This window comes from Equus asinus, chromosome 1 (assembly GCF_041296235.1).
Source record: "Equus asinus isolate D_3611 breed Donkey chromosome 1, EquAss-T2T_v2, whole genome shotgun sequence".
Classification (NCBI taxonomy): Eukaryota; Metazoa; Chordata; class Mammalia; order Perissodactyla; family Equidae; genus Equus; species Equus asinus.
Genome location: NC_091790.1, coordinates 194,372,363 through 194,387,613, shown reverse-complemented (window position 1 = coordinate 194,387,613; position 15,251 = coordinate 194,372,363). Strand labels below are relative to the sequence as shown.

At 42.2% G+C, this 15,251-nt stretch overlaps 1 protein-coding gene across 2 annotated transcripts in view; it reads right to left on the bottom strand.

Moving 5' to 3' along the window:
- Positions 1–15,251, bottom strand: part of WEE2 (WEE2 oocyte meiosis inhibiting kinase) — a 28,569-nt gene that overhangs the window by 12,823 nt on the left and 495 nt on the right. The window contains exons 1-4 of one of the 2 annotated variants that reach the window (XM_044771980.2): positions 9,586–10,012; positions 4,475–4,671; positions 2,668–2,719; positions 246–418 (exon numbers count right to left, since the gene is read on the bottom strand). In XM_044771980.2, coding sequence (XP_044627915.1) covers positions 246–418; positions 2,668–2,719; positions 4,475–4,671; positions 9,586–9,924 — 761 coding nt within the window. In that variant the 5' untranslated portion in view covers positions 9,925–10,012. Of the gene's footprint in view, positions 1–245; positions 419–2,667; positions 2,720–4,474; positions 4,672–9,585; positions 10,013–15,251 lie in introns of those variants that run through there. The other variant, XM_070514810.1, reaches the window with a different exon arrangement.

Here is a 15,251-nt window from a genome sequence, read left to right as displayed (position 1 = left end):
AAGCCATGAGAACTGAGAAAAAACAAAACATGATCTGAAATGATCATGGTATATTTTGGGAAATATCTATGATCTGGAAAACTCAGGTTATGAATGTGACAACATACAACGGAAGGGAGGAGTGACTAAAAAAAGTAGCAAATGGTATTTTTTTAAATGACATCAGTGCTATTATTTAAAATATCTTGGCAACAGACAACTTTCTAAATCCGTTTGTATTTCTAGTACATTTCAAAGATACTCACTCATTTGATAATCCTGCGAAAGATTTTGTAGAGCGTTTTATTGCATAAACACATCCATCCAGCCTCTTAATGCACTTGTAGACTGTACCAAATTCTCCAACCCCAATTTTTTCTACCTCCAAGAATTCTTTTTCATAGCGGGAAGCCATGTTGGTTTCTCGTAGAACACATCTCTGAAATATTTAATAAAAAGTTAAAATAACTTCCTAACATATTGTGAGCAATAAAATCGAGGAATATTATATTCCCAAATTTCTCTAAGTTTTCAAAAATACTTTCAAGGCAAATCCATTGGATTCTGTCTGTGTCAGTATTCATGGTAGTAAGACCCTCCCCAATTGCTAACTACTTTCTCTGTACTCTTTATAACCTTCCATACAACTCTGTACTGACATTTCTCTTTTCTGTATTCTACGTCTTTTTCTATATTATTTCCTTCGTCTGGCTATACTCTTCTTCTCTATATGTTCCTAGAGGGGACACATCTACTCACAGCCAGAGCTACTGTGCTCAGCCAAAAGAGTGACTAGGATCTGGATGGAACATATTTTAAAAAAAAAAGAAAGAAAAAGACGACACTTCCCTTTGACTCTTGTCTACCTGCCTCACACTCTGGCTGTTAATGTTTTTATCTCAAGTTGAATTAACATACTTGTTTTCACTTTGCTTCCTCAAAAATCTTAGTCTGGAAAACAAAATCATCAAATTGATATTTTCAGCTTATGTGCTCAGGTATAGCGACTTCTCCCCCTCCTGGCCAACTAGCAACATCACTCATTGCCCAGCTAGTAAATAACCCCAGGCAAATCACTGAACTCCTTTATCAGTTTTCTCACCTGTAAAACGAGGATCATAGCAATTCTTCCTCGGGGTTCTTTTAAATATTCCATGAGAAAATATGTGTGGGTGAACGTATGGGTGTGAGTGTGTGTAGTTTAGTTCAATGCCAAGCACATAGTAAATTCTCAGTAAATGGTAGCTATGATGACAAAAATCTCCATAAATTTACATGAATCTCAATCCAAGCTGATTTATCTCTACAAAGTCATCTTTTCCCAATGTCCCCATTAGCAAGAATTTTTTCATCTAATTTTGAGTTTAAAAAAATCTTGACTCTTACTAGCTCTTCTTTTTCAACATGCAATTCCAATCAGTCTTCATCGGCAAGATCTATACTTTTGACTGCCCTTAGCCATTCTCCAATTGTTTCCTCCACATCTGGATTTGCTATAGCTACCAGCCCTCTCTCCATCACCTCTAATAGTAAGAATTATTTTTGCAAATTGATACTGTAGAATCAAACACACCTAATTGTTTCCCACAAGGAATCTGAACTTCTGCTCAGAGGCCTCAAGGCGTTCTACCAACTACTCACCCACCACCTTCCCATCCTCATCTCGGACACCAAATAAGCCAGCTTACCATCCACGTCACTCCTCTCCCTCCTCCCCTCCTCCCTTTGCACACTGAACGTAGGCATGTTTTCATGATATTATAAACATCTTAACAGCAATTTAATATTCCACAAACTTTAAACTGTAATTTACTTGGACATTCTTCTAATATTGGACATTTAGTATGCCTTTTTTGTTTGTTTGTTTTACTACACAGTTAAGGCTGCAATAAACATCTCTGGTGATAGTATTTACAGTATTATTTTCTTAGGTTAATTATCAAATGAGGGATACTAGATCAAAGATTGTGAGCATTATTTAAAAAATCAATAGATATTGACACATTTAAGAGCTAAAATCTTATATATAAACTACTGGCTTTATGCCATTTTTCTCTGTTCTGTTTTTCCATGTTTGGACTTTAAATATCTTGATTTTCCTTCAATTTTATACCCCATGAGTATAGAATTTTTTCCCAAATCAAAGGTAGAAGCAGAGGCCGGCCCGGTGGTGCAGCAGTTAAGTTTGCACGTTCTGCTTCGGCAGCCCAGGGTGTGCCGGTTCAGATCTCGGGTGTGGACATGGCACTGCTTGGCAAGCCATGCTGTGGCAGGCATCCCACATATAAAGTAGAGGAAGATGGGCACAGATGTTAGCTCAGGGCCAGTCTTCCTCAGCAAAAAGAGGAGGATTGACAGCAGATGTTAGCTCAGGGCTAATCTTCCTCAAAAAAAAAAAAGAAGCAGCAATAGCTTTTAATTTAAAAACACTTCAAGGTAATGACTCAGCAATATACACATCAGACACTGAAAAAGAAACAGCTAGCTAAGAATATAGACCCTGGTGGGAGTCCAGATAAATTCAGCTGCAAAGCATATCTGAAAATCTACAAAGTGGGGGGTGGGGGCGGTGGGGACGGTGGAGGGGTTGGTAAAGGGAGAGAAAGGGAGAGAGGGAGAGACAGATAGACAGACACAATAAGAAGAAATGACTATGTCATGACGGCTGAGCCAAAGAACTATGCTCACCTTGGCAGGCAGCCCTTGTTCTACCTTGCCTTCCTCTGGACTAGCTTCCTCACTTTAAAAAAAAAAAAAAATGATGTCAATGTATTATCAATGTATGTAGGACTTACTGAGCCTGATACTATGCTAGGTTCTGGGGCTGTAAGAGTACATAAGACAACTCCTTCCCCTCTTCAATTTATATTTGCGGACAAGGATAAAAAGAAAATTTTAATGTAAGATATCAAGGGATACCATAGACAGAACCCAATTACTTATTTCAAGAGTGAAAGTCTTTCTCAAAGGAGAGGGTATGTAAGTTAAGATTCCAAGAAGGAGTAGGAGCCAGCTGAGGGAAAGGTGTGGGGTTTTAGTCAAATAGAACATGTGCTGAGAAGTGGAGGCAGGAGAGTGCACAGGACACAGGTGAACCTGCAGGTGGAGCAAAGTGCTCTTCACCACCACACATGCAACATCCCCCTCCGACACGTGCCTCCCCCAGAGCCTGACTGTGTCAGGTCACAGGTAAACTAAAGGAGAGCAGACTGAGCTCTAACCCTGGCTAAGATATTTTCAATAAGCTGAATTCTCTGACAAACGGCCTTTTTGGCATGAGCAGTTGCATTCTGGATCTTTAAGTAGGATTTCAATTTTGAGATCAGCCAGCTGTAGGCTTTTCTTCTGAAGTACAGGGTAGAAATGGCAAATGGAGGACATTACACTTCTGGAAATAAATTGATCCTGGACATTCGTGACTTAAATTTAATATTACATTCTAATACTTTATAAAATAACAATAGAATAAATAGGAGAGAAAAATATCCTCTCAGAAACACTAAGTGATGTTACTCAAGTGTCACCACTTTCATTGCCAAGAATTTAAATTAGCTTTCTTTTCCGGCTAGCTTGAGAGGTGAAACCATTAATTCTGATGGTTTACAAAGAATCCTAAGAACTAAAACCAGTAGAATTCTTGGTAACCATGTGGTCTGGTGTCCTTGTGCTGAAGTCCTGTTTACTTAAGATCCAGGAGATAGTGTTGAGAAAACCTTTTCTGGCCACAAGGCTGGTGAATACAGTCATTGATTCTGAAAGAAACAACTCAGCGTAACATATTAAATGCCCTGCAAACTTCAGCTTGTTAGTTGTGCATTTGTTTTGCTGAGTGCACATGAGCCCAAATGACCGGCCGGTTTTAGAGGTGCTGCCATTCTACAAAAAAGAACCCCTGAGGAGCTATAGTAAAGAAATGCCCCTGAGTAATACACATGATCCTTACTGGATGATTTCTACCATTCACTGCCTTTGTGGAATAGTGCACTTTGGCTTTCCACTTTTAGCACCTCTGAAAGCAACACTATCTTTGTCTCTTCAGCCAGTCTTCCTTCACCTGCAGAGAAGTTCAAATCCTAGAGCTCTCTAGCTCTCATCACCAGTCACATGAACTAGACTCAAAACGACAATGTACTCTTTGAAGTGTGAACTACAGCTTCTCCAACTGCTAGCCTCATATCAACCAGAGGAGATCCCTTGAATGCAATTCCATAGCCCATTCAACTTCCTAAGGGAAGTCAGAGGTCTGTTGCTTACTCTGTCCTGTTCTTTTATAGAGAAGGCAACTTATGGTACGCTTCAGAAGGGAAAGACGCTAGAATCTCTATGACACAGCAGGTTAAACCCAATATTGACATTTAGGAAGGAGGGAATATGTAAACATGTTATCAATTTCATTCGAATAGAGTTTTTCTTCCTAATCTTATTTTAACACTCTCCCTTCCACTTGACCATAGTAAGATCAGTTCTCAAAAGTCACAGGCAACAGCCTACTTACAGATCTCCTCGGGTTTTCCTCTTGCCACTGGATTGAAGGAATTGTTTTCTATAGGACTCCGGCGTGAAGGGATTAATATTGACCAGAGCTGATGAAGTCATCTCATCTGTGAAGGGAACAGGTGTGAGCCTCAAATGCTTAGAGCCTTTGGAGGGGAGTTTCCCTGTTGAAGAAATCACCGACTGGCTTAGCCGGCCCTGAATGAGGATGACAAAAGGCAGATCAGAATGGGGTTAGTTAAAAAAAGAAGTTCCATATATCAGTTAGCTAGTTAATATTTGAACCAAAGAACATTATTGCTGAAAGGGGCCTTAGAGGTTATCTGGTTCAGTGCAAACTAGTGGCATTGTAACTGGTCCTCCTGTGAAAAATACAGCTTCCCAGTCTACCTCTAGATAGAGTAATTCATGGGATCAACACCCATGCTTTTGTTAAGCTACACCCTCTTCACCTAAGCAATTCTGATGACCAGCTATGGAAACCACCAATTCTAGTCCTACCTCCAACTTTTTAAAGATGACATTTAAGCTTAGACAAATGAAAATGACTCTAGAAGACCTGGTCCTTATGTTCACAGAGTATACACTTTAACTTCCCCTTAATTAATCAGTCAAATATTTGTTTCGTGCCCACAAAGTAGCTGATGCTGGGCTAGATGCTGAGGGGCACAGAGGTGAATTCTAGCTCTTAAGGAATGCACAGTCCATTAGTCAGCAGTTCATCAATGTTTCAGAAATAACCACTTGTAAGGGAAAGATTTCATAGACTATCTAAACATAAAAGTTGTTTCCAATTTCACTTAAAATGTAGCACCAAATGAGAAGAGCTCCAAGAAGTGGGGTAAAGATATTGAAAGTAATACTCTATGCACTTAAGATTCAAGGCTTTGCAGTGGCCATAACTGGCATACCAATAAATAGGAAAATGTGTAAGACTTACCACTCCAAGTGGGGTACAGTGAGAGAACATAGGCCTAAAACTTGGCCAGAATTAAACCAAAGGGCAGAGGGGAGAGGTCAAAGACAGAGAATTCTGATGAGACAGCAGAATGCTATTATGACCTGAGTGTTAGAGGCCAGAGGAATAGCTGTGCTACAGGTGGTCAGGAATACAGCGGTAGACACGGGGGCTGTGATATGACCTCATAGCATAATCATCGTACTGTGAGGCTCTTTCTAAAAGGATTCTCCTGTTTTAGTAGTCTCTGCCTATGACTTTTCAGTGTAGAAGCAAAAGCTAGATTACAACATGATTCACTACATAAAAATGTAATTAAAGAACGTGAGGCTACAAAGAATGAACATTGAACTTATAAATACTAAATGACTGATATAAGCAGAAATGAAGGAAGCTATAGAGTACACACAGTAGCCTAACATTTTTTTTTAAGTGAAGAAGATGTGTCACTTCCAGAGTCAAGAGTTTTACATCTTAGAGTTTATAGGGTGAACAGCCCCGGGGCTATGTCAGACAAAGCCATCAAGGACAAACTGACAATTTTCCTGTAAGTTTATTACAGGAAATTTATTTATTACAAGGGCTGAAATAAAACAGTACTATATAATATTTCTCAGTTGTCACTGTAATTCAGGAAATGAGTTTAGAATTATAGTAAATCATCCTCTGAGAAACAGGTTCTTGTGATGATTATCACATGGAAGGTTAAATGCTTGTATCACATAGGAAACAGTGGAGCACCCACACCTGGAATGCCACATGTCATCCTGGTTGCCACACCTCAAGGACAACAAAGAGAGCCTAGAAAATTGTCAGATAAAAGGGAGGAAACGTATTCATAAGAGGACAGACAATATGAGAATTCCTAGTCTGGAAATAAGAAGGCTGATAGATTTTGTGAGCTCCACTTATATTATAGGGAAGGATATTCGTTGTATTAATATGGATTTTGGGGCTGGCCCAGTGGTGCAGCAGTTAAGTTCACACATTCTGCTTTGGCAGCCCAGGGTCCACTGGTTTGGATCCCGGCTGCGGACATGGCACCATTCATCAAGCCATGCTGTGGCAGGTGTCCCACATATAAAGTAAAGGAAGATGGGCATGGATGTTAGCTCAGGGCCAGTCTTCCTCAGCAAAAAGAGGAGGCTTGGCAGCAGATATTAGCTCAGGGCTGATCTTCCTCAAAAAAAAAATATATATATGGATTTTATTGCCAGAATAGTAGAATTATGAGTAATCCTTTTGAAACCTAAAAGAACATAGTTTGGGACAAGACTTTTGAAAGGAATTTCATAAGGGTAAAGCAAATTGAAAATTTCTGGGAAGATGACCAGGTTGAGAGTATAAATATATTCCAGAGAGTGTAGTTAATTCCTAAGTAACAGCTCTATTACAGATGACTGGGAGAGAGAAAGGAAACTGAGGGAATAGCTCCTTGACTCTAAGATGGTGAGAGGAGAAGGCAGCAACCTCCCACTGAGAGAGAACATCATAGTGTCTCCAGACTGGGAAAGACTTTAAAGGCCCAGTCAGTACAATTAGGCCCCTGATGCTTGAATCCCTTCTACCATGTTCCTACCAAGTGGTCATTTAGCCACAGGGACCTTACTACCTCCTAAGGAAGCTTTTCTATCTCTAGATAATTCTGCTAGGAAGTACTTCTGGTGCCCTGAAGTCGTTTCACGTGATTTCTGGTCCTATCCCCCGGGCAAGCCTGAACCAAGCCAATCCTTCTTTCTCTGCATCCTTGTCTTTGGCATAAGATCTCCAATTATCATTGCCCTGTCCTCTCTCCTCTAACCTGATCCAAACTATGTTCTTCATAAAGTATGTACTTTCTCAGTTGCATTTTCAGTTTCCCTTACAAGGTCTGTTCTCTTCCTGTCCCTCAAATCTTGGCATTTCCAGGATTCCTAACTTGGACCACTTCTCTTCTTATTCTAGCGGTCAAGCTACATGAACGTATCCACGTCCACGGCTTCAACAACTTCCTAAATGCTGATGATATCCAAATATAGATCTCCAACTTAGACTGTCTTCCTGCACTCCAGACCCATTTATCCAATGATTTACACAACGTTTCTGCTTTCTCCAAACCTGTACATACTCTAGTGTCACCTATCTTGATTCAGGCTACCATTTAGGCAAACAAACAAAAAGCCTCAGAGTCACCCTAGATCCCTCCTTTCCCCTGAGCCCCTCCATCGAGTCAGTTGCCAATTCCAAAACATCTCTCAATCTACTGCTGTCCACCACTGTCCTAGTTCAGGACCCCTCCTTTCTCAGCAGATCTATTGTGAATACCACCCTGCCTCCACTATCTCTGCCACTCCATTCCGTCCTTCATATTGAAGGTGATGTTTCAAAAACACCCCTGCTCAAAACCATTTAAACAGCTCTCAGCACCTTCAGGAGGAAATCTTGATCCACCTCCTGCCTACCCACTCTGGCCTCACTGCCTGCACTCTCTCGTGTCCAGAGCCCTGTCACACGGAATAACTTGCAGGTTTCCAGGTGTAGCACAATCTTTCCCCTCCAGAACTTGTAGACACTTGTCCCTTGCCTTGAGTTCTCATTCCCTTCTTCTTTGTCTGGCGAACTCCAACTCATTCTATAAGACTTCTCTCAAACATTGCCTTCTTTGGAAGGGTTTCCCTGATATCATGAGACTTAATTCCTAATTCTTTCTCATCATGCTCTACACTTCTCTAGCATAACTGCTCTGAACTTTAATTATTGTTTAAGTTGTCTTTTAATCTTTATTTTGGGGGCACTTTTTGAAGGCAGTAAGTGGGTGTGCCAGCAGAGGTCTGCCAGTATATCAAGATGTTAAGTTTTAAATGAATAAATGAAATACACAAACCATGTCATGCTCAGAGCCACATTCTCTCAGCCCAGTCTCCACTTAATTTTCAAATATCAAATCCATACCAACTTCCACTGCCCTTCATATGCTTCCTTCCCTGTTATTTCTTTCCTGATCACTCCACTGAGAAGCAATCAGCTCAGCGAACTCTGACCACTCTTAAAACGCCTATCACATGGTGTCTCTAGGCACATCTCCCCTCTCTCAGAGAGTGTGCCTTATGCTCCTTGCCCACAGTGGATTCTCAAAAAATAAATGGATGATTGATTGGTTGGCATTGGGACCATTGAAAAACCCACAGATGTACACGTGAGCATATTAAAGTATTTTTCTATGATTCAGACAAGAAGCTTAGTAGTTCCTGGGAGATGTGGTGCCCAACTCAGCAGGTACTAAAGTGACCTGCTGACAGTGACTGTGCTGCAATCAGAAGCACAGATGTTATGATGATGATCTTAAGTACCTCAAGCTGAGCCGACAGAAAGCAGAGCTAATACCAATCCTAAGGCTCACACACCAGTCTATTAGAGGTAACCCTGCCCCAACCCTGGCTTTAATAACGTGAAAGATGTAATAGGAAACCAATCGCAACAAGAATAAAGGAATATGCTAACTATTCAGGACCTTTGCGTATTTGCCATCCTCAGCTTACAAAGAAGTATCAACAAGTGACCTCTTTGCTCACATATAATAAAAGAGTCTGTACTTCACTAGACCAAGGAGGGAAGAGGACTTCCTTCTGGGAAGAGAAGCAGCAAAGAGATATAAATAGGTTCAAAGAATGAATGTGAACATTCTTATATTAGGAAATGTTAGTAAATAATCATATAGAAATACAGCCAGTTGGCTTAATGCAAAGAACAATAGACTAAGACCAAAAGATCAGGGTTCTAGTCCTGTCTCTGCCATTGGCTGACCTAAAAGCCAGCTTCTCTGGAGACCTTGGTTTTCTCATATGTAGAGCTCTGCATGGGTTGGGCTCCACATCTCAATTTTCCTTCCAGTTCCAATGTCTTAACCAGGAAATTTTTTCCCTGCCCAAGACATATTTGTGGCCTATATAGTCGCTGGCACTAGTGGTTTTGAGAAGACAGCTGGCAAGACATTTAATTCTGTTTTCTGGTGACTTTAAACTTCATTTTCACCAATGAATATGTAATTGAGCATATATGCAGCCTGTGAGGCCGATCTATCATATACACATAAATGACTGAGTCCTCTTTATCAGCTGAACTGAAGGAACACAGATCTTGGCAACCTGGTCCCTCTTCCCCGACAACTTACTTACTTTGGGAGTGAAGGGACTCTCACAGTGTGGCACCTTGCTCCTGGAGTCTGGCTGTGCTGGTGTTTCAGGACATTTGAGAGAGTCTGACACTGGAGTCTTCAACACCTGATCTGGACTCACTTTGTCTCTTTCCTGAAGTGTGTGGAGTTCCTCTACGTTACTAAGGGGAGTCCTGGGAGGTGTAAACTTTGCCTCTGAATCCTGAACTTCAGACTTCTCTGGGGTTTGGCTCTGGGCCTCCCTGCTGTCTTGTGCTTCCTTCTGCCCTTCCTTCTCACTCTCTTCTTCACAATAGGCAAGTTCCTGCTTCAGTTCTTTGTTAATATTGCTGTCAGCCATCTCAGCTAAAGAGCTTTACAACACAGGCAAGAAGGCCAATCAGAAGGGCACACTATGGAGCTGCAGAAGTGAGGAGACAGCAACGTAAGCTGGCAAGGCCCACGATTTCAGCCTGCCTTTCCCTCTGCCCACCAACAGCTACGTGGAGGCACGCTGTTCGTTTTCTCCCTTAAGTACCACATGGCTTTAAGAGCGCAGCTTATCCTTATTTCCATTCTAATTAAAGAAAGCTCCAGTAACTCCTTGAGCAATTAAATCCAATTTATGTGTAGAACTCTTCTGGATATCCCTTATAGTCTCCCTGAACCCATGTGTTACAAAAGACTAGTGAGATAGTTGGCCTCCTTTAATTTAGCATGGTTTTAAAAATACCCACTAGCCAATTTGGAAACAAGTCCATTATTGGGAAGAAATTATTTTCAGTCTTTCACATCTACCATCTAGAAATACCACCCTCTCCTCTCTTCCACTCCCCACCTACCCAATGGCTAACGGCAGTTAAATAGAATTCAGCATCACCTGGCTATCATAATGATCCTTAAACAGCCTCTAACACATCTTGGCTGGAGTTCATCTCCCTAATAGAGATGCACCTTAGATCTTTGCCAGACACACCTGCCCTAATTCAGGCACCACCGCTCTCCCCCTACACACACATACCCGCCTACCCCAAGGTATTAGCAGTTAAAGCTTTTAGAGATTGGCACAAAGTTTTAAATAAACTGACAAAAGAAAGGCTAGAAAGATCAGCACCACATAGAAGCAGATATGTATCACTTATAAACGGCCATTACTTTGGCCCCAAATGTCTTATTTTTTAAAATATGTTTTCTTACTGTTTAAATATCTTTAAACACGTTATTCAGTTTCTTTCTCAGAGAGCCCCCATGAGAAGGGTAAAAAACTCTCTGAAGAAAAAAAAGCCACCCCTATCACTTTATAGGAGAACTCATGTGAAAGGCAGTCCATGAAAAAGGAAAATGATATACAATATCCTCCCTGGAGACTCTGGAGGTACTGGACAAGAGGAATTATTTACATGATAAACATGGGCCCCAAGAGAGAGACGTGCTGAGGATGAGTTTGATCTTGCCTGATACAAGTTCAGTTTCCCTTCTCTTGATAGTCTTTGGTTACCCACTGCCTGTCACCCCTCTTCCATTTTCTCTCTCTTCACCAATCCCTCCACCCCTTTCTCCTCTCTCACTTTTTTCCCATTCCCAATCTAAACTCATGAGGAGGTTAATCCAAATAAAAACTAACTGAGGGGATGTGAAAGTATTTTTTCAGCTAAGAGCTTCTGCTCCAGCTTTTTGTAGGTGTGCACACCACCCTATCCTCCGCTTGCCCTCCTTTATCCCCTCCTGCCCTCACAAACTTTCCCAAATCTTTCAACAGGGGATAAAATACTGTTCACAGCATGCAGTAGCTCCCTGCTTACTTCTGTCAGAGGTTCAGCATCCCACATGGGCCAAGGACAAGAGAGTCATCCACAGGGAAAGGACGACTTAGAGGTTACCAGTAAAGAAATTACTATTAACTGAGTTTCTGGGCTTGGGAGTGAGTTTCTTGTTCACAAATCGGCAGCCATGTGATATAATTCTTTTGCTACAGCCTTGGTGTTAATCAGTTTTCCATCACAGGCCATGGCTTGTCATTCTCGCCTCTCCAGGCCAGCTGGAGGCTGGCTCTGCCCTCAAGCAGGGTGGGACTAACCCGAGTGTATCACAGACATGCAGGCAGGGCACAGGGGCTAGTTTATTGGGTGTTACCCTGGCAGATCCGGTTGTTTCTTTACCATCAGCCCTGCCTTCTCCCTCTGCCTTGTTAGAATTCCCAATTGCCCTTATTTATCTCTACACTGTTTGCCTAGGGAGGCAACTATGCTGTTGTAATGGTTTAGATCTCATGTTATCAGCAGTGGTTCTCTTAGAAATTTGCACCATTCACCTTCCATGTATTGCCCCTGAGCGGATGATTGCGGCTGAGCCTTCATAATAAGAAAAGGTATAATAACAAGTCCAAAAAAGATACTCCCAATTTGGAAAATAAAATAAAGATAATTGAGGAGTTGCTGACATTGATGGCCCAAGGGGATCTCTGGAGGCGCACATTTTGCCTCTGGCCCACAGCCTCACTATTTTTGGTGTCATGCTTTACTCTGTGTTCTTAGTCTCTTTACATTATGAAAAATTCCCTCTTTGCTTCAGCGCATCTTAATACCTTGGGCATCCATGCCAGGCAAAAAGTGTCACATCATAGTTGAGATGAAGTATCAGAAGGGGAACCCATGTAATCTGTGGCAATAAGAGGAAAAGGGGGGTATTTTTCCCCTAATACCCGACACATATTGGGTCATTTTTGAATGGTCTTGGGGAAATAAAATTAATATACCTCAGGGTTTTTTACTTTTTTTTTTAAAGATTGGCACCTGAGCTAACAACTGTTGCCAATCTTCTTTTTTTTTCTGCTTTATCTCCCCAAACCCCCCCGTACACAGTTGTATATCTTAGTTGCATGTCCTTCTAGTTGTGGGATGTGGGACACCGCCTCAACATGGCCTGATGAGCGGTGCCATGTCCGCGCCCAGGATTTGAACCCTGGGCCGCCGCAGCAGAGCATGTGAACTTAACCACTCGGCCACGGAGCCGGCCCCTAATATATCTCAGTTTTGTTTAAAATACTCAGTATTTGACTTTTTAAAACTTTGAATATTTTTCTTATTGTAGCAGGGGTTGCTGCACTGGGGGAAAGCAATGTTCCCAGGAGTAAGATGTGCAAGGAGGAAGCCAGCTTTGCATCTCAGGGCTGAGTTCCTTAAACCGTGTGTTGAGGGTAGCTCTCCTCCTGCAGACACTGATGAGGATTTTAGGCTGGTTAATTTTAAAACTGCAGATGAGAAGCAGGCTCCGGGGAGTGGAGTTTGCTCGCCCTTTGTTGGGAGGCATTTACATTTGTAGGGGTTGCCTCCCTCTCTGTGCCAGGAAGAAGGGAGATGACCTTGTCTCTGGAAGCTCTTAATCAATGCCAAAGGCAAGAACTTAAGTTGGTTACTGTCTGGCAACCTCATGTAACTGATTTAGGGTGGTGGCTTCTGGCCTTTACTTAATCCGATTTGATTCTTATCTAAGAGTTGTGGGACCACCCAATGGCCAGACCCCACCTGCACTGATACCATTTTAACTTTTTTTCATGTTCTTTCCTTTGTCTTGTAAAGAGATGGCTCACATACCTATGCCTTAAATTTAGCCTTACTCTCTACCCATGTTTGCAGCAGAAGTGGCGGCAGCAGCACCTCCTCCTGCCCGTGGGCCCTGTCCCCACGCAGCAGCTCTGACTGCCCATGGGTCCTGTCCCCATGCTATTCCACACTATTCTCTAAATAAAAGAGTACTACTACCAGATCTTGAGAGTCCAAGAATTCTTTCTTTCAACTCCTCGGCTCACCGACCCCGCATCAACACTGCTGAGTGACGAGAAAGTTCCTAGACTCAGAGCTCCCCTCTGACCAAACCTAGGTTCTGAGGCCTTTGAAACACTGATGGTAAGGACAGAAGCAGGAAAATCCAACTATTCAAATCGGTTTTGCAAGAGATGGAAACTTACATTCACCTTTGGGGTAGACTGTTCCTTTGCCAAAGTAAAGCTAAGCCCACGGAAAATGAGATATTTGTTTGAGAGTCTGTTGCTTCTAAGAAGGACATGCTAGCCTGAGTGTCCTCTCAGTCAGGAGAACCATAAAAAATGGTTGAACAAGCCAAGATGAAGCTCTACCACATTATTAAGGTTGAGTCATTCCAGTCTCTGAAAAGAATACTGACGTTGGATTATGGTATGTTTGATGGCACTGCTGCATTGGGAACCATTGGGGGGGCTGGTTTCCTAAGCTAGAAATGGACCTTTTTACTGTTAGGCTTCCTGGGAAGCTGGCAGATTCTAGCACAGGAAGTGAAGACTTGAAGAGGGCTTAGGATGAAAGTGACTCTCTGGGCCTCCAGACTGTTGGGCCTGGACTCTGAAGTCCCGAGACAAACTTGAGGGAACTCCAGGGTGGTAGAGAAGAAAAGTTGGCCTTTATCACCAGAACGTGCCCCGCAGAGACAACAGTGCCCTGCTCAGGGTTCTCAGACAAGGGCCTGCGGGCCTCGTCAACATGTGAACAAGTCACCTCCAGCCCAGAGGAAACTAGAGCACCAGGCAATGATATCTCTAAGGTCCCCGCCTGCTTCAACCCTGTATTATTCCTTGTCCTTATTTTGCTCAGTCTCTCATCACAGCCAGAAGTGTCGCTTCAACCCCACAGGGGAAAGTTTGCAGTAACGTAGAGAAAAGCTGGATATGTTCATCACCAACATATCATTGCCAGCTCCCTGGACAGACCCATCAGCAGTGGTGACAGTGAGCAGGTGCAGATTGGTGCAGCTGCCCTGGGCATGGACCACTGCAGCAGGGGTCTCAGGTGCTCCTGACTCCTAACAGCTCTCTTCCTATGACGAGCGTGGTCAGCAAAGCCAGGAGCCTTGAAGGGGACTGTCTCCTGATCTCCTCCCACCACCAAGAGAGCGTGCACAGAAGCAGTCACCTGTCACAGTGAATTTAGTGATAATTATATAAATCATTAACAGTAATCATTAACACTACTTTATATTTGGCCACCACATCTCTCCTCTCAAAGTGCTTGCACCTCTGTGTCTACCGAGTGGCATTGCTAGCAGAACAGAATTCCAAGGAAAGATTGTGGGCCACGTAAGGTAAAGCCTGGAGGTCATTTTAAAGCCTAGGAGTCTATCATTAATACTTTTCTTGTTTGTTTTGCTTTTTCTTGTGGAAATGTTCAAACCTACCAAAAGTAGAGAAAATATAGTATAGTGAGTCCTAATATACCAATACGTAGCTTCAAACATTATGGGCAGTTTTACAATCTTGTTTCATTTATATCTGCAACTTTGTTGGGGTGGGAGCTGGGGTATTTTAAAGCAAATCTCTGATAACATGTCCTTTCAGCCATGAATACTTCAGTGCCGTTAGTAAAACCCTTAGATCAATCTATTAATTTGAAATCTATTATAAATCTATGTGATAAATAAATCAGATTCTAGTGAATGCTTCTGTTGCCAAAGTTTCCCATTTGCTAGAACTAGAGGATATTCATCAAAATAGCTGTTATAACAGACACACTACTTGTCCACTCAGAAGACACAGTATTCTTCTTAGGACCGGAACAGAGTTCTAGCCTGATATCCCAGTAATTTAGAGATTGCTGATGTACTGCCCATACTTTAAGGAGCAGATTTTTTAAAACTCCTGTAGACTCATTAGTCTGATCT